Here is a 20,571-nt window from a genome sequence, read left to right on the forward strand (position 1 = left end):
ATCGACCGGATCCACCGCATTTTTAGATGAGTGACTTCCGGTCTGCCCGATCCTAGATACCGGTAGCGGTATTGCCACTGGAGGGTCGCGTCTCGTGTCAAATAATAAACTCTGCCGTTCTTTTCGCGTGCGTCGTGTTGAGCCTCAGCCGCTTCTGGGACGCGTCTAACACGCGGCCGCACTGCGACTGGTGTGCATTGGCTGATTGACTTTAATGCCTGCGTTTCACTGCGTTGTTGCGGCGGCCACGTTGTTGCGCCGTTGACGTTTCTGGGTTATAATATCCTACCCTGTTGGTCCTCATTATAGTAGAGAAGATAGAATAAATAAAATCTACACAAAGAAACTGTACCCCAATAAAGTAAGGGTTTCATTACGTCAGAAACTCGTTTGGTACGCCTCCGTTCCGAACCGAGCACCACGTACCGAAACGGTTCAATACAAATACATGTACCGTTACACCCTTAATAGATACTAAACTCTGACATAAATTGTAGAAATCTGCGCAACTGACCCCCCCCCCCCCACACACACAAAGAATGTATTTGAAATTGCATAAAGATGCCACAAGGTGGCGAAACCTTAACCAATTAATAAAAGAGAGAAGCATCACGCATTAACACCACTCCAGGCCTTACATTTTCACAATCATGAATTAACCCTGTATTTACTATAATATCAAACAGACACTCTGACTTCTCCTCCCCACTACCTATATGTATGTATACAGGAAGTCCCCGGTTTACAAACGAGTTCAGTTCCTGCGCTGGCGATCTAACCCGGACTTCCACGTAAGTTGGAATTAACCCTTTAAATACCTCAAACACCCTCTATATAATTATTTTTTAAAACTATCCAAAAACATGGGTTATACGTCATTGTGCTGTCCTCGTCAAGACATTGGAGCTAAGTCCTAGCTAGACAGTGAGCTTCAAAATGACGATGTCAGACATCTGTGTGGTTTGCTGACTTTATTCAGCAGCTCATGACGTCAACCCTTGCAGAATGAAACTAAAATAAAATGAAATTAAATCATTCTCATCTTCAATAACAGCAATTCAAATCTGCGTTTACGAGTAGCTGCTGATACAACAATAACAAACGATTAGCATGTATCAGTTAGCGTCCGCACATCATCAAAAACAATCACAAAAAACTCGTCCCAAGTATTCGGCCATGATTAAAAACGTACAATGAACAGTACAAAAGGGGTCATATACAGCCATTGCCTCTGTATGCTTCACAAGCAGCAAATGTGCACGCAGGCTGTCACCTCTGCCACTCAGCTGCTCTACGTGTGTGTGTGTGGGGTGGGCGGGCGCTTCTCTGCATCACTTCCTATTCTACGCTTGGGTGGGTGAACTTGCAAAATCACAAGGGTTGCAAATACTTACTCTCCTCACTGTATATTCAGTATACACATAGAAATATTATTCAGTATATATTCACATAGAAGTACAGCAGTGGCAGATACTGGTCTTTCAGTGAGGGGAAGCTCAAAGAGTGTCCACCTGTGATTGCTTTGTGACACTGGAGGGTTTCTGTGGCACCCACTGCTCAGGAGGGAAAGAAACTTGAGTGCCAGATGACAAATCTTTAAACACAAGTAGCTACAATAGAAAAAAAACACAATAGAAGCTCGATTTTTCACTAGTTAATTTTAACAAAGCAAGTGTCGTTAGGACAATCATCAAAGTCACCGGTTCAACTCAGAACAACGGCATGAAAATTGAAAAATGCCTCCTGCAGATGTTAATACAACAAGATCACTGAATCGCTCATTTTGCTGTCATTCAAAAATCTATTCAGTCTCAGATTGATCATGTAATCATCGTGCAGAGAAGCAGAGCGTCCGGGCCGGCCGAGCCCCTCCGACAGCTCATAGACACCCAGAGATGCACAGCGTCCAATGGGCAGGATAAACCCAGTCTTTAGCCAATGACTCGTCTCATTTCGCTGTAGTAAAACAATTCACTCTGGAGACGCACAGCGTCCACACTGTATAACGGACTGTGAAGATTCACAAATAAATAAAAAGCAACCCGCATCGTAACCAGTGATAAGAAGCTAATTCTCAACAAAGTTAGTCATTGACATGTACACACAACATTATACATTTCATCACATATTTTTGAGACATATAAGGGAAAGCCAAGCTTCCCTTGGAATCGTAGGGCAATCGCCTCTGATATACAGCTTTTTTATTAGGAGACACAAGATTTCTGTTTGAATACACCAGACCGATCCTGTACTTTTTTCTTTTCTACATCATCACTCCCCTCCAATTGGGACTGGCTGGAGCAGGGGTCGCGTTAACCGAATATTTTCCGTCGTTGATCGGTTTTTTAAAACGGTGACGGAAAAAACTGAAGTCCATCCGTCATTTTGACAGGTTGCAATTCACACCCCAGACCACAGGGTGGCGAGTGAGCATATTAATTAGCTATTGTCTCTCTTGATGCATGATGTCGTTGGCCTTACTCGGAAAAGTGTCAAGGCAACTGAGCGTCCGAACTAAGGCTACGTTCATACTACAGGTCTTAATGCACGAATCCGATTTTTTCGTGTTTTTCCAACTCGAGTGAGGCATTAACTTGACGGTCTGAACGTGACAAATCGCATAGAACGGGACCATTTCAAATCCGATCTGGGTCAGTTTCGTATGTGGTCTATATCCGATCTGGGCCACATTTTTCCAGACTGTCGCGGCGGTCTGTACTGTCCAGTCCCGCAAATCGGATTTAATGCAGCAATTACGTCATCAAAAAGCAAGAGACGGTACGGTAGCTACGGTAGCGATGCAGCAGTGCGTTATTAGCGCCTAGCTTGCCTTGAACACGGCTTTTTAGGAAGGGTCGGACTTGACAACAGTCATAAAAAAATAAAAATAGGTTTGAGGATAAGCCTGAGAATGATCGGTGTTCTCTCTGCTCCATATAAGCAATATTTCAACATTGCTTACACGGCCGAGAGTCGGGGCACACTGCCCGTATGTGTGTGTGACATGCACGAACAGTGCGTGCATGCTATCGATCCATATACTTTGAATATAAACCTAAACAGGGATTATATAGGCCTGTTATTTGTGTCCTCTTTTTAACAGCAACAAGCCTATGGCTACGTTCATACTACAGGTCTTAACGCACGAATCTGATTTTTTGTCATATCTGCGCACTAATTCGCAGTCCGACATGCGTTGAGCAAGACGACCCGCATACGCAGAAGCATCAAAACAAATGACCATACAATCACACATGCTGGCTGTCATCTGTCATTCCAGGGATATCATATTATGCTTATTAAAAAGAGGACACAGATAACAGGCATAAATACTCCCTGTACAGGTTTATATTCAAAGTATATGGATCGATAGCATGCACGCACTGTTCGTGCATGTCACACACACATACGAGCAGTTTGCCCCGACTCTCGGCCGTGTAAGCATGTTGAAATATTGCTCATATGGAGCAGAGAGAAAACCGATCATTCTCAGGCTTATCCTCAAACCTTTTTTTTTTTTTTTTTTTTTTTTAAGGACTTGTCAAGTCGGACCCTTCCTAAAAAGCCATGTTCAAGGCAAGCTAGGTGCTAATAACGCACAGTTGCTTGATGTGTGATGGCGCGGTGTGGATTCTCTGTTAAGCTTGTTCGGACTGAATATTAATTAAAGATGAATGAAAACTAAATACTATTGAATATGTCATTATTAACATTTTTAAAATTTAAGTGACGGGTAAAAGTAGATTATGACCGGATTTTTATGACCCTGTCAGTCAAAATGACAGACAACGAAAAAGTCAAGCGCAACCTCTGGGCTGGAGAGTATCAAATAAACCCCGAATTGCTCCAGAAAAACAACAAGATTTTCACTGTCACATGGGGGCGTTTCATATTTACCTTAATCATTATATCATCCTGCCACATGGTGGAAGAGTAGTTACTGTGTCTGCTTTAGTTTCAAACCTCATCCTCCTTTCTAACACTTCACTAAATTTTATTTTGTGAACCATTTGTTTCTTCTAAGTTCCACAATTTTGTGCTTATGATATCATAATTCCCTAAGAGATGGCAGCCGAGGCACACTCCAATGTTAATGGGCCATATACCATAAAACTTTGAGTACATCTTTCACCACAGTTTCATAATGTGCCACTAATAGGTTTTGGTCATTATATGCTTTTAAGAAAAGGTCGGGACGGCAGAATTTGAGAATGTAAAGAGCTCTGAGTAAGGGTGGTGAATGCAATTGGAATTCCACCTAATAGTTTTTTCTGCTTTCCTGAGTAAAGTGCTAATTTATAAGCCAAATGGTTTCATTAGAAGTCAACCCTTCAGACCTTGAACTACTGTGTTCTGATTACTCATGATTGGCCTTTTCATTAAGGACACATAATGACTTTGTCTTGATATATGTTGTGTTGACCAGACATTGGGATGTGTCATCATAAATATTGAACAGTCCTGCTTCGAAAAATAATCAAATAAATAAATAGAATAGAAATAAAAACACAATATAAATGCACACAGACACTTCAGATATATCACCTAAAATGATTACAGCATTCAACCCACTACTTCAGTTATTTTCTCCGTACATACACTTGTCACCAGGCTCAGACCGTCCAACTACAACAACACACTACACCCCTACTCCTCTCCAATTCCAAGCCATCATGCATTATAGTGTCAAGTTTCCTTTGAGACTAGCGCATCCATCAAGCGGTGCTACCGAACACAACGCTCCTGACAGACGTGGACATGTAACGTGGGGGGTGGAGGTGTTACCAACCCTGGTGCCATTCGCACTTCTCACACCGCTCGCCTTTTCTGTTATATTGTGCTTTTTAACACCGACTGTAAACACCATATTGCTTCAGTTTTCCCACAGTTGAGTGGTTGTCTTCTCAGCGTAGACGATGGCTGCCACCATGGAGGGGCCAAATTGGCTTGCACATCTATAGTAGAACATAATCACTCAATATCAGCCTTCTTAGGTAAAAGGGATTTGATGTCTTAACTGTCAATTACAGTGAATGAGAAAAGGGCTATAAGAAGCGAAATACTCCAGGGGTATGAGGATATTGCAAAAAAATATATAAGTTTACATTACACTTTGCAGAACAAAGAGAAAATGTCCAGCAACAGGTAAAAAAAAGGTCAAGAAAATCCCAATCAAGATAGGTTAATTCATCACATGTGATTGTTTTGCATATAATTTTATATATAAGTAAAACAAAATACAGTGGTAGATCTGCTTATGAAATTAATTGGTTTTGAAAGTAGTTTCTTAACTTGAAAATTCTGTCAGTTGATAAGCGTTTTCCATGTAAATGCCCTAATCTGTTCCAAGCCCCCCCAAATTCAGACATAAATCTTATAATGCATAAAAAATCATAAAAACATTCAACAAATATATGTTACAATTAGATTATTGCACAGTAAACATAAAATCTGAGTTGTGCATAATCTAAAAGAACAAAAAAGAGTAAAGAATCAAAGTTAATACACGTATGTAAAGCTGTCGGAACACCAGGGGCAAATGAAGATGATGTTGGGATACTCTCATACACATACAGTAGAGGTCCCTTTTAGCCAATTGGATGCCAAGAATACTAGGCAATACCCAATGGCAGAGCAGTATGTTATGTTCAGTCAACTCTGGGATCTGCGAGTGCCAGCCATACTGTATTTTTGCCTTATCCTGAAATTTATTTCTTAACGAGAGGCATTTTTTTCCCATTAAGGCATGTCTTAAAGGGAAAAGGGAACCTTGGATTTAAAGACTTGTAAGCTCTTATAAGCCACAATTGTTCAAAAATATGTTATTAGAAACATGTAAAATATTGCCATTGATTAAAAAATCTATAATATTTAGTACAGTGGATATTTTGAGCTACGGAGGGCGCCATGTTTCATGCGCGCAATGGAGGGTCGGGGTGATGACATAGTTGGGCTGGACTGGGAGAATAGCTGTGCTAGCAAGCAAGCGAAGCTAGTATGACGACTGGCATGATTTTGACACATTCTGCTGCTGGTCAGATTGTTTTGTTACATAGCTGTGGGATGAGTTCCCAACGTCGTACCTGCATCAAATTCAAGCTCATCAGCAGTGTCTTTAAACTGATCCTAGGCAGGTTGCCGAAATATTGACTCGCTGCCATTTCACAATTTGCATAGCCCTTAGTTGCTAGTTGCATCCCTGCATCATTGCTTTGTTTTTTTGTTTGTCTCTCGCTGCGTTTTTTTTTTTTTTTTCCCAATCATTGATCCCGACCTACTGTCACGGACCCTTCATTGCTTACCTTGGTTTTTTACGCAGCGAGACGTCCAACACATGTGCACATTGGTTAAAAGCAGTGAGTACTTCATATTTGTGTTTTTATTGAGGCTTTTCTTACCTTTTCATTGCCTCAAAATACTATTTGCATGTGTTTCCCTTTCATACTTTTAAGCATTGTTTTTTTCTTATTGTTAACTTCAAAGCAGATTGTTGATCTGTTGACCACATTAGTCACGTAGCCTATTCAAACCACCCTTATTTGATATCACTACGTTTATGTATTTTCTTAAGGCATCTTTAGTATGTTCTGCCTGTATGCATCTAAACAAAAGAAGCTGAAAGCGCATGGTAGTACCTTAGGTGTATAATTTGCTTCTTGTAGACGTTTCGCCAGTGTAGCACATTTTGGCAGAACAGTTTTCTTTCCTACTCTTTTCTCGTCCCATAACTTCTTTCCTGTTCATTTTGCTTTTGCTGATGGGTTTTTTAACTATTGACAGTGGTGTCCTTCTCATTGTTCCTCTCTGGTTTAAATTGAAAGGGCTGAACAGATGACATGTATATGTCGCTAGTCATACTCTGGAATCCCGGCAGCATTGTCCAGTGACATCACCGCCCTGCAACATCAACAACAATGGCAACCTACTAGTTAAACTAATTTTGCAAATTTTATAACAACGAAAACATTAAGGAGGGTTTTAATATCGAATTATTTAAACTCATATTAACGTTTATCTTTTAAAGTGATCCTCTAACTTAAATACATGTAGGCTCTAATAAACCACAATTGTTCTCTTGTACTAAGATATGTTGTTAGAAACACATAAAATGTTAAATCAATGGCAATATTTTATAATATTTAGTCCATATTTAGACCGTTAGTTGGCGCCATGGTTTGCGGGCTCGCAGTGATGACGTCATTGGCATCTTTCCAAATGTGTAGCATGTTCAACAATTGCTTATTGCTGCCTAAACTCGCGACGTAAAATGCCACGATGCGCTGCTTTTGGATGTAATTTCCAGTCAAATGGAAACAAGGGGTGTGAAGTGAGTGGTCAAGGTGGAATTATTATTTTTAGTGAATAAATGTGCATAAGTGGAAGCTTCTTCCCCTTTTTGGTCTCTGTATGCACGTATCCTACCCACCACGCGTTACAACTGGCGCCTGAACATTTATCCTGCATCCTCAGCCAAGTAAGGGATACGTCTATTTTCTGTATCCGACGGTCCCACCGCGTCTGCAATATTGGTTTCGGATCTGTCCATTTTTTTGATTCGTCAGTCCCACAGCGGTTTTCGGATCAGTCTATTTTGTGGAATCGACGGCCTGATCGCAGCTACGACATTGCCATGGGATCGGTCTAATTCCTGGATCTTCGAGTGAGTAAAAAACCGAGCTTGAGAACGATAAACCGATACGACCGGATATCCGGTTTTACAGGTGAGAGATACAGCTGTTTCGATAGTAAAGTTACCATTCGACAGTAGTTAGCCATTAAATATTCAATGAACCGATAGTAGAGATAGAATTCGGCTATCACGAGCACATGAATCGGCTTCTACTGCCTAGTTCAATGCATTGTTTAATATGATAATAATTTAGCTTTTACCTCACATGCTGCGCTTGAGTCATTCACCACACAGCGCACTTAGATGGTATCCGGCGACCACCGTCGTGGTTGCCTTAACTTCCCATTCATTTAGGCAGAACCGCTGGTAGTCGTCGTCATTACTCGATCGTCACGGGCGTGTCATAACAACGCGAGAGCTAACAAAACCTCTGTTACGCCCACTCTGTAGCGTTTTCTTCACAGCCCAAACGAAACTAGTAGTGGCAACGAAGCAACATGCTAAAACAATGGACAGTTTGCGCACCACGCCAGCGACGTGCAGCGATTGATTTTCAACGCATCCAGGAAAACTAAAGTCGGACTTTGAAGTGACGAAGGCAGCCAGATCTGTTCGAATGGGACAGAGCTAGTGTGAAGTACTAGCTAGTGTGTGTACAGACATCGTGAGTTATTAACCCTGAAAAATAACCCACTACAATGGTGGAAAGGGAGGCATATTGTTTCCACGAAACGCAGTCTACTTAAACATGACCTTGTGGATCAGTTGGAAAAATCTGCCCTTCAAAAAAGATATAGACAGTCATGAGGAATAAAAAAATGTGGAAGCACAGGCATAAGTGAATGACTTTGTTGTGTATAAAGTTAAAGTAATGATTATATACCAGTCCGTCTAAAATGCCATGTTTTTATTCCCCCAGTTATACCAGTGGTAAAGCATAATTTATTATTTATTTATGATAACACTAGCAGGTTTCTTTTTCTTCTAGAGCTGCTGCATATAAGTTACTAATATTCTGGTTCAAATAGGAAGGGTAGAACTGACGACATGTTGGGAAAGCTAACGAGTGACACGCTGGAATTTCGTCAACGGGACCAGTGACGTCACGCACTGTGACGTAACAAGAATGGCGACCTATCACTTCAAATAATTTTATAAACTTTATTCAAACAAAAACATTAAGAGGGGTTTTAATATAAAATTATTATAACTCATACTAACAGTTATCTTTTAAGAATTACTTGTCTTAAAAATAGAGGATCCCTTTAAGAACTACAAGTCTTTCTATCCATGGTTCCCTTTAACCTTAAAATGTTGTATGTAGAGACGTTCCTAAGTAGAGGTATCACTGTATTCTAGTTGCCTTAATTGATTGGAAATAATAGAGAGGGTTCGCTCCATCTAGTGTTAAAAATGAGAAGTTCAACAGAATGTAGGCAAAATTGAAGCTTCTTGTGCAGTCCATATTTAATAATTTTATAATTTGCTGCCGGCCGATAAAAACTGGGCAGAGGGCCGTAGTTTGGACGTTCTTTTTGACCGTTCCCCACCGCCGGTGTCTTCCACACCAGGTTTTGTAAACGCGCCACCACTTCCCAATCCAGGAGCTTGTGGATTGGCTGGAGGAGCAAAGGTAGCCCGCGGAGACCTCTCCCTTCGCTTGCATCCTGTTTCATTCCATACTCAGTGGAGTGAGCGCACTCACAGATTACATACACGGAGCTCACTCACATACCCACAACGTGGAATTCGGGGGAAGCGACGAATCATCAGCGCAGGGGATTTACAAGCGGAGTATGCGTGCGGCACGGGAGCGTCGAACCACGCTCAAGTGCTCAGAAAACGGACACAGATTTGAACACCACCCGGTCCTCTACGGTGGAGTTCCACAAATTTATCTTGGATTGATTAATTAGCCACCACACTTTTCAGGGCGGTGTACTGTTTCTTTTGAACTCATCAGTCTTTCTGCGCTATAAAACACATAACCCCAACACCCAGACCCACGGGAGCGTAGTGTTGGCTCCTCCGACATGGACCGCGACGCTCAGAGAGGCGCCCGGAGAGAAGCGAAGAGGTCCCCGCCAGAGATGCTCACCTTGCCGGGGTTGTTGCCGCTCCTTCTCGTGACAATGGTCCGCACCGGGCTGGCTCAAGGTAAAGTCAGCATGATATCCTCCATACCTCTTGTTGGGCTTGCACTTTTGGGAGAAAAGTTAGACAAAAAGTCTTCCTTGGGGTTCGCGAAATAATAAATAAACGCACGTTTACACATCTCAGATAATTAGAAATATGAGGAAAGTGTTTTTTAGGGGCTTGATTTCGATAAATCAAATGTGACAGTTGTGCATCCCTTTCTATACTTCAATTATTATTTGGTGTTTACTATACATGAAAATTCTGTCAAAAAGTACTGTACAGTAAGAAAAATCGGTAATTTGCGGGAAATTGGTGACCAAAAAAAAACTTAAATTACATAACAGCAAAAATATGATTTTTCAAAGCTGAACATTCCAAAAATCAACAGCAGCTTTTTAAAAGTTATATGCCAAATGCACAAAGCACAGGACAATTATGTATAATTGAATGGATAAACATGAATTATTCTTGTCTACACTGTGTGGCCAAACTGGAGCCATTTCAATATTGTTACACAGAAGATGAATTATAAAGTTAAATCAGAAAAACGTGTCACTGACAAACAAAACAAAATAATGAGCCATTTAAATTGTGCTCAATTTAACTGAATTATTATGTTCATCTCAAGAAGGGAAAACAGATGGAAAACAAATGTCATTACTATAGTACAAGAGTGACGTTACTATTGGCAGACCATTTCCAGGCGAGTCTTTAATCTCTCTTTTTTTTTAACCCCCCCATAGCTGTCTGCTCAGTGTTAAGATAACGTCGTGCGCCACCCTGAGCCATTTACTTTAATGCTGCCTTCTTAAGTCAGATAGGGTGTCAAACAAAGGGGGACAAGGCGGCGCGCTTATTTTATGCGGGTGCTCGGTATGCATATCAGAAGTTTCTCTCTTGAAATGCCTTAGGTGGTCGGATCCTTTTGGAAAAGGCAGTAAAAAAAAAAGAAGGTATGTGGACTTGGTGTTTGGTGAGTCTTGAGAAGGTTTAGTGAAACCTGCAACACAATCAGTGGTGTATTTTTCCATTATAAGAATTTAAAAAAATATATATTTTTATTTTTAATTGCAATTTTATACACACACACACACACACACACACACACACACACACACACACATATATATATATATATATATATATATATATATATATATATATAAATCACAATTATTAAAAAAAAAACTATCACAAACTGTTAATAAAATATTCACCTTTGTAGTTTTGAGGTGAGGGTTTTGGCTTTGGTTTTAGGGCTAAACATTGAAGTTGAGCTAATGGGGGTTAAGGGTTATAAAAGCAACAGCAGCAGCTTAATTCAAAACTGTGTTCACCATGTCTGGTTTTAAACATTCCCTGCCTGCTATGGCATTGAAATAAGGCACTGGCCAGTTTGCTTAATTGATGCACATCAATCAGACAAAGCAAAGCAAACAGGCCCAATTTTAGATTAGAGATCAGCCTAAACTAGCACACATTCTCCCATTGATTATTGATGAAGGGTTAAATGTGGAATATCTCTTCTTGTTCATTCAAAAAGGAAGTCAATTCTGTAATTTGGTCTATTTATTTTTATTTTATTTTATTTTTATTTTTTTTTATAAAGTTTAATCACTAGTTCTCTTCTCTGCTCGGGTGAATTAATGGAAGACAGTTGTAGAAATGATTGAACTATCGATACTGGAACGTATATACGTATATGATTTGATTGCAAAAGTATATCGATACTCAGCCTATCTGGTCTCTGCTGTGCATAAACTCTAACCTCTCCTCACCCTTCATTACTTATTTTTAGGGCCCGAGCAGTAAGGTGCGAGAGCCCTATTGTAATGCAAAGGATTCTTCTTCCTTTTTCAGGGCAAATGAAAATGGCCAATTTGGAGGCCTGATCATGCTCGAAAACTCACCAAAACTTGACCATACATGCGGGTTTGCGTAAATTTAGCAAATTTTGCAATGTTGCGGAAATATGTAACAAATTGGCTCAGTGGCTCCCCCTTAAAATTTTCAAAAAGGCCTCTCCTATTAGGTTTTTTCAACGTAGAGCGATGAAATTTGGAGAGTCGATACCTCATGCAAAAGTGCTCTTGTACCCATATTCCAAATCCAACAGGAAATCGGGTATTTTGGATTCAATGTAAATTTTTTACAGGGTGCACATTTCAGACTGTGTTGCCTAGGGAGTTAATTGGATCATCTTCAAAATTGGTGAGACTGTTCAGGAGCCTTATGAGATCTTAAGTTATAAAAATGGTGAGTTTTCATTCATAGGCCTGACCTGGCCCAGGTGCCAAAGTCGGCCATTTTTTCGAAAAACACCAAATTGAATTGAAAATGACTAACAACTCCCTGATACAACGTTCAATCTTTTTCATATCTTGTGTGTATGGGAGGTATACCAGTCTGAACACGACTGCATTGAAATATTACCAATTAGGCCTTGCGCCCCCTAGTGGGAGAAGGAAATGCCCTTTTTTATGAGACGGGCTCCTTCTCCAAGGGAAAAAAAATAAATTGAGCTCAAACCTACATCAGAGGAGCCTTGAGACATGTGTTCAGGTGCCTGATGAAAAATATAGAGGTTTGGTTCAAGCAGAGGGGTCCAAACAGGAAATTGAAAAGACTTGTCATTTTGTCTCAACACAAATTTTGAACAGTAATAACATGGCAGATATACAACATACCTGCGTCAAACTTAGCGTGCTTGGTGAGTGAAATTCGTACCCTAAAGGGTCCTGTAGGGGTCCTTTGCTTCAACCCTGCAGCGCCAACTAATGGCAACATTAAGTCACTTCTTTTACTTATACATGTCCAGTTCTTTTCATGTTGGTCACTGTAGTTATCAGACCTTTTGTAAAACTACATTTTAAGGCCCATGTCCACATGTCTCTGTCTGTGCCATTGCAACCCATTGTTCGACATTAAAAGAAAGATTTTTTTCCTTGGACTTAGATACTTTACAGTGTCACGAAATTTGGCACACTTGGTCGAACTGGCCCAATTAGAAGATTAGTTTTGAATACGGGCGTGGCTGCACAGCTCAGTAGCGCCTCCTGTTTGTAGGACCCTCTTCAATAGTGTTTTTTCTCCTAGGTGTGTGAATGCATTTTTGATTCCCCCCCAAAACATGCGAGTTTCCAGGAAGTTAGGTGGTCATGAGATGATGAGAGGGGACCATCTGCCACCACCCTGACCTGCGTGCAGGCCTAGTTTTTGTTAGTTTTTGCAATACCACAAGACATTTGTTGTCATAAGGAAAAATTTGCACTACTCTTGATAGTCATGGTAATGGAGGATGTCTTTGCTTATTCCTTTAATTTTTTTTTTTTTTCAATGTATGCAATATGGAAGATTGTATCTAGTATTATGTATTTTTTGAGTCAATAATGAGTCGAACATTTTGGAATTGTGACAACAGTAATGTTAGAGCAGAAACAAACTAATGTTAGCCATGCTAGTTATCAGGCACTCTATAGTATTAAACTGGCGACATATTACAGACACTAGTAAAGTGTTAATGTATTTTTAAATTGTAACTTCTAAAAACTGTAGTACTTCTTGAAACCAGTAACAGACCCATACCAATTGAAATAATGAAAATACTGACTTACTTTGCTAGTCTCCCTCACGTACTGTAACAGCTGCAGTTATTGGAAAGTGTAATTCGTCAACTTTGTCTTGCCTCAATAAATAGATGTATACAGTAGTCCCTACCAGCACAAACATCAGTAATCGGCATATCGGCCTAATTTTTTTTTTGGCATATTATAGAAGTTGATGGTTTGCAAAGGCAGAGTGAGCTTAAATTTGGTAACCAACAATCTTATCTTGGTGCTCCAGACTGCGATCTTGCTCCTGCATAATTAATGAGCTAAAAAAAAAAGGAAAGCAGTTATGGATAACAGGTCCGGTTTCTTTGACGGGCATAGCGGAATGACATAATACCCACCCAAGAGCCCCAGAGAGTCCCTCAACCCTTTGCCATTGACATGATGGGAATAAAGCCCTTCTTCTGGCCATTAAGAGGTCGATATAGCAGGAGGACAATGTCTTGCACCAGTGTAATTAACAGGCTAATTTAGGCGCATTGATGAGATGGACTCGTTTTTCAAATCGCTGGAGATTTACATCTTTAGTGTAAAACAACTGCACAGTCAAGTGACTCATTGGGGCATCTCTGCTGCTGAAGTGGGGTACACACATGGTGTACCGATAATTGCGTCAAATTGTTGTCCACTTTCTTCTAGTCATAGTTAGGAAGGGCGAAATTTTTAGGTTTACTTGATTATATTGTCATTAAAGGTGTGTTAAGAGTGATTTTTCACCATTTACAATGGCCTAGTCATATATTTGGTTGAGCACCATGTTAGGTTGTGGTAGGAGACTGTAAAACATGATAACATGTTCTGTTTTTGAAATGATATGTTTCCTATACATGAAAAGATCCCTTGGCACACAGTTGGTGTTTTAAGGAATAAGAACCCACAATTTTAGTACAGATCAGGATGAAGGCCTTGTCACACTAACGTTAGCCCAGAGTGAAGAGTAGTCCACGGCAAGTGCAAAATGGGAGGAGCCACGTAGTCTGACGTGGACGCTGTCAGGAAGTAAAAGCAGCAAGCATATTTACTTTAGTCCTAAGCACCAATGAGTTTGTTCTCCTTTTTTGCACAAGAAAACAGTGGCTTTTCCTATTTCAAGGAGTAGGAGGCATTATAATAGCCGTGTAAAGAGTTTTACTAATTTCGGTGAGAAGGGAAATAGTTTATGTTGTTGTTCGTGAATTAACATTTCCAGACAAACGTTGCCTGGTATACCAGACTCACCGCTGTTCCAGCGATTGAGTCTGGCGACCGTCCGGCGGATCAAATTCCAAGGGCGGAGCAAGCCACAGCAAACAGACAGCAGAGTGAACCAATCAGCGATGGGCAGACGTGACGTTGTTAAAGCGACAAGTGAGTAGCTCGAGCAAAGAATGGAGAAGTTTATTCAACATGGCTTGCGCGAGCCTTGTTGACTGTTGTCAATGACCTGTTTCGATGTGTTTTTGGTAATTTAAAACTGGTTTTACTGCGGATTGGAACATATTCTCGGCTCTCCCGTTCGCCATCTGTGTTGTTGTAGACACGACTTTCGGCGCGCAAAAGTGACGTTACTCGTTAAGAACACCTCACACAAATAAACGAATCTGAGTGGACGATTGATTTTCTACCTTGCTCGAGAGGCCGTTAATGGGCTGGGTCCCAGACTATTTCTCACAGTGTTTGAAAAACACAGGGAGAATAGTCTGGCTGTGCCAGGCAAACACAAACGCACACTGAGATACCATTTAGCTTAGCAAGGAGAGGTATGAGAGTAATTTTTCGAGTGTCCCAGAGCACGCGAAACTTTTAAAAAGTACATTTATCAAGGTTTCGTCGGCCATGGTCTGCCGAAAGAGCCTGATAGCACCAATATAATTACGCCTGCCCCTCTGCTATCAAATGCTCTGTTGACGTCAGCGCGGCGACGCTCTGAAAATAGAGCAAGGTTATATTTTGGGCCCCGCCTCTCGGCGCAATTTCATTCAAACTGGCTGCCCACTACTCACTTTCGCCGAGAAGTCCCCTCCCGCATCCACAATGAATGAGTTGCCGCAGAACCCCTCACATCGCTAGTTTGAAACTGCCTTGAGAGTTTTTTTCTTAATTTGTTGGAAATAATGTTAATGACAACATCCTAGTGTATGCAGGGATGCGCCACAATCTAAATCAGGAATGTTGGGCCTTCGAGATGGTCTACTGGGAGAGCCATTCAAGTTGTTCAGTTTGTCCAGAGGTACGTTTAATTTCATTTTAACTTGTATGGACCAGCTCACCCCTCCAATACCTCCCACGCTTCCTCCACCCCCTCAACTCCTTTAGTTGAGAGTGAGTTCTGGGAAATAAGCGTTCTCATTAACCTTCTGAACCAGTGACAAAGAAGACAGGTTGAGGCAGATAGAAGCTGCCTGAGCAGTTGCTGGGCGCTCCGTGACAGCATCTTGATTGGAAAGCCTTTGTGCAAGAACAGATGTACTTCAGGTGTCTTCAGCGAGGCCCCTCGACAGGCAGAGTGTGTACATGTGAGGTTTAGCGTAATAATCCACTTGGACACTGAGTGAATACTGAATAAATACAGTACCTTAAAACATTTGCGGGGGTTGAGATTTAATTAGCCATGACGCACATAGAGAGCTATAGTTACATCTCAAATTTTATGCACAATGTTTCATATTGTATTGAAAGAGCATTTGCAGCCAAAGCAACAGGTGGCACCATAACCTCCCCAGGTCTGAGCGATTTAAAGATTGTAGTTGAAAAAAAGATTGCAGTCATATTCAATGTGACACATTTAACTGATCTAACGTGGTGAAATTATAATCTACTATAGTTTGACAAATAGTTAACAGTCCAATGTTAACACTTCTCAAACATTTGATTACACTATTGTTGAGGGAAACTCTAAAACTAGACAAATATGACGAGAGAAATACACATACCGTGCATTAAAATTTGCGTCCTTTTGTTCCCTAAATCCCATCAGCTCAACAGCAAGATAAAATTTAAGATGTCATGATTCATGCACTAATGAAATTTATGACACTCAAAACAATAAATAGTCACTAACAAACACATTTGGAACATTCATAGAAAAAAATATATAACAACACTCGCAGGCATATGCTCTCTGTATGCTCCAATAAAACAGTTAGCATTAGCAATTCGGCATAGCGGCGCACAAGTGGCAGTGGAGGTTTTAAGCTACCAGTTATCCATGTGATCGATTTTTGAAATAAAATAAAGCCATTACTTTGGACTTCTTCACATGATATTGTTCTTCTCAGTCAATGTGGATGACGAAAAAATGATTTTGGACATTCAAAGGGGGGTTGGGGGGGTTATAAACACTGCTTAAATAGCTGTTCGGCCAGGTATACTGCAGGGTTATTTTTGGCAGCCCTTTTCATTTTCGTCTTAGTCTTTGGACGATAATACTTATTAATTTTAGTCATATTTTAGTTATCTCAAAATGTGTTTGTGATTGTCTAGTTTTTTGATGATGAAAACTCAAAACTAATTTTGTCTGTTAAAAAAAAAAAAAAAAAAAAAAAAAACCTCCCAAAATAAATAAACAATAAGATTTCCAACTATTTCGAATAAACATTGACAAAGGAGCACATGTTGTAGCGTCTATAAGGGCAACACCAACTTGGTGATAATACACACTCATCAGGAAAACAGTACATTATTTTCAATTAATTATACCCATGTGGATGCCACGAACTGTATGTAAAAAAACATTGTCTGAGAATATAAGAGGATGTTCGCCGTTAGCATTAGCCTAATGCTAACGTGAACACAACTGCTATTCTAACGTTACGAGTTATATTTAGTGTGTGATGATCACTCAGCACATACCTTTAAAGGTTGAAACAAGGTTGTATATTCTCTCTGGCAAAGAAAACAAATCTTACCGTGTGTGCAAGCCTGCATGAGGACTGGCGACGACACACTGGTGAGTCGGGAAGTGGGTGGGGCACAGCAGGTCACAAGTGGTCACATTTTCGTCTCGATCTCGTCTCGTCAGGCGAAAACTGGTATTGGACTTGTTATGTTTTAGTCTCCCAAAACACAATATTAGTTCGTTAACGTCTCGTCATCGCCATAAAAAGTGTTTGTTGACGAAATAGTTTCGTTATCGTCATCGTTGACGAAAACAACACTATAATGTTAGGTGTGAGGTACCCTGTGTAACTTCATCCATCCCAGTGTAGATGTACATTAGCTTTAGAATTAAATAATCCAAATACAATGTTATTTATTAATTTATTCATCTTTCATACTTTTTCAAGGGTCGCAAGGTTGACTGAAGCCGTCCAAGTGAACAATGGCCAATATATTGGCACAATATATTTTAAGTAATACATGGTTAAATATTTTTCCCTTTCATAAGGGATTGCTCTTGTGTGGAATCGGAATGACCCCATAGCAAAAAAGTATTAAGGTAAGCAATCATATAATTGTATTCTTTGTGTAAAAAACAACAACAACGTGTCGATATAGACTTATTGTACGAGTTGAGTTGAGATGATGTGCGCCTGTAGGGCAATGATGACTAGCTCAGCCAGGCATTAAATCTAGCTCAGGGTGCTGGTGCGCCTCTCCGGGATAAGTCTTTTTTTTTTTTTTCTCTCACAACAATGGCGTTCTTATGCTTCACTCTTGTAATGTGTCCTCTGGGAGGGTTTTATGGGCAGTAAAGTTAAAGAATCCTTAATATACAGTCTATAGTGTCTACAACGCTGTGACTCAGTGCACTTGGAGACTATGATCAGTGGAGCAGTGCTCGTGGTTTGACTGAACTGGGAGCTGCAAAGAACAACAATGTTAAAAGCGACTGTTATTTCTATCATTATTATTCTTGCAAGCTTCCCTCAGTTTGACAACTTGCTCCTTGGGGGGGTGCTAACGTTACAACCGTAGCGGTCACTCTCCAAGCTAGGCCCAACGTGCACAATGAGCACATTGTGCATAGGGAGCAGCACTAAAGAATTACCTCACACGATAGCCCTTGGCCGACCTCGGAGGGCTTCAAGCATGACGGAATTAAAGCAGGCAACAGGATGTAATTGAGGGGATATTAAGACGTTGCATCGTACGGCTCAGGTGAAGTCAGAGGGCACTGAGTAAACATTTAAACTAAATTTACAGCGCCACTGAAGGTGGACTTCCTTTTCAACTCATGATTACTACAGTCATTCTATCGTTTCCATAACTCGTCCTGAGCTTTGTCATATGGAAAGAGTGAGTACCAAATGTAGCTTGTCTGAATGCGATTCGCTGCGACTGGAATGAATGAGCCCCTCTCTTATAGGGTGACTTTCATTTGAAACCTCCCTTGGCTCCTCCACGCTCAAATCATGATGTCATGTCACTCTAAATGCCTGTTATATTTTCCAGCCAAAATCTGTCAAATTTCAAGCTTTGGAAAACCACATTGCATTTAATTTGCAAACATGATGATGCAAGGGCAAGCCTCAATTTAGGTTTTGATGAGGTGCTAAATTAAATATGACTGCACCCAGTGGTGGGAACTTGCCTACCCATGCCATTCCCCCCATTTGTTGCTCTATGTTTCGTTGTTATGCAGCCACACAAGGGTCTGAATTTGATGTTCTCTATTAGTTGCACTTCTTAAGAAATGCCCAAGGATTATGGCGCGACAACGCCATGGTGCAGCACTATGTTAATGATTACGAGGACACAAAGGAGCAAATGTAATGGACACGAAGAGGAAGGAAAGAAGGAGGAGTTCGACGGAAAAAGGTATGGCACGATGGACAAGTGTGGGGCAGGAGTGGGAGGTTGCGTGTGTCATTAATCACGCCGGTGTGACACGTTCCACTACAGGGGAGCCACATTCACTTCTATTAGCAGTCCATTAGCACAGATTGCCACAAGTACTTGACAGCCCGAGTGGAGTAGCTGACCTATGTCCCCTGTATAATATACACTTTCAGCTGGTACTGCACGGGAAGCATTAATTCGATTAGATATGGAAACTTTTTAAAATTAACATTATCATAAAACATGAGTTGCTTTTGTGGAACAATTTTCGACTTGTTAAAAAAATGCATTTGATCTGTTCAAGGGTCACATTGTCACTCTCCTTGGTAAACCATTGACACAATAAGATATTCCATTTGATTTAAAAATGAATAATTAAGTTAGGGTTCTACGTTAATGTGCTGTTGTTTAATTTAAAACGTTGTAAAAAAAGAAAGAAATAGAACAGAACCAGACTGAATCCTGTGCTAAGGGTGTCGATGTTCCACAGTTACGTGTGTGAGTCAGTAAGTATGACACTTCATGGCACATTTAGCTTATTTTCTGAAATGGAAATAATTGTATAATATGCCCCGGTCGCAATCAGCCTTTGGGAAATGGGGAGTAACGACCGTGGGGCAGAGGGACAATGACCTCATTTCGTACCTGCGACCACAAAATGGCCCTTCAATGTGGAAAAGGCCAACACATTTACCATAGTCATCCCTCATTGAAAGGCCTGCTTGGCCTCTTTACTCACCAAAGAGCTCAATCATTACGGGATGCTTGCCAAGGGGGGAATGTGCGTGTATGGACCACTGTCCCTGCTCTTGATCTACACTTCATTTATGATTGGAGATCAGAGGAGGAATCTGAAGGGAGGAGTAGAATGGGTAGAGTGGAGGACACAGCCAGGGGGGGAGATGATTACTCGTTAAGTGGCCCTCCTCGTGCCATTATAAACAGTGGGGGATGACAGAGCACGTCGTGAGCCAGTATAAGTGCACACTCAACTCTTCCCCTGTAATTTGGCATCCTGACGTGCAACCCCCCCACCATCGGCAACCCCTGGCGCTCAACCACTAATGTCCTCCTGACAGGAAGTCGCTGGCCAGTATGTCGTTTGAAATGGAAGTGACTAACTTTGAATAGTGTGAGTCCGGAAGAATAATAGAATTAACTTTTGTTGGATGATGTAAGTGAAAATTGTTTTTGTAATGATTGTGTTATTGTAAACGCCTTGTTGCATTTTTGTGTAGTCATGTGGTTAGCAGGGTTAATGCGAGTCATTACAAAGCATTCAAAGTCTTTAAATGGGTTTTGTTCAAAATTCAGGCGTTAAACTAAATGTTCGAGGCATTAAAGATTATGTAAAATACATGTTTTTTATTTTTTTTTATTTTTTTTACATAATTCATTAATATCGGCTGATAAAAGCATTTTAAAATTATA

General features: G+C 40.6%; 1 protein-coding gene across 4 annotated transcripts in view; it reads left to right on the plus strand.

Moving 5' to 3' along the window:
• The first annotated feature begins 9,310 nt into the window (after nt 1–9,310).
• Nucleotides 9,311–20,571, plus strand: part of unc5cb (unc-5 netrin receptor Cb) — a 266,077-nt gene continuing 254,816 nt past the window's right edge. For all 4 annotated transcript variants that reach the window (XM_057818161.1, XM_057818152.1, XM_057818153.1 and 1 more), the window contains exon 1: nt 9,311–9,787. In XM_057818161.1, the coding sequence (XP_057674144.1) occupies nt 9,664–9,787 (124 nt within the window). In that variant the 5' untranslated portion in view covers nt 9,311–9,663. The remainder of the gene's footprint in view (nt 9,788–20,571) is intronic.

Source organism: Corythoichthys intestinalis, chromosome 17, assembly GCF_030265065.1.
Source record: "Corythoichthys intestinalis isolate RoL2023-P3 chromosome 17, ASM3026506v1, whole genome shotgun sequence".
Classification (NCBI taxonomy): Eukaryota; Metazoa; Chordata; class Actinopteri; order Syngnathiformes; family Syngnathidae; genus Corythoichthys; species Corythoichthys intestinalis.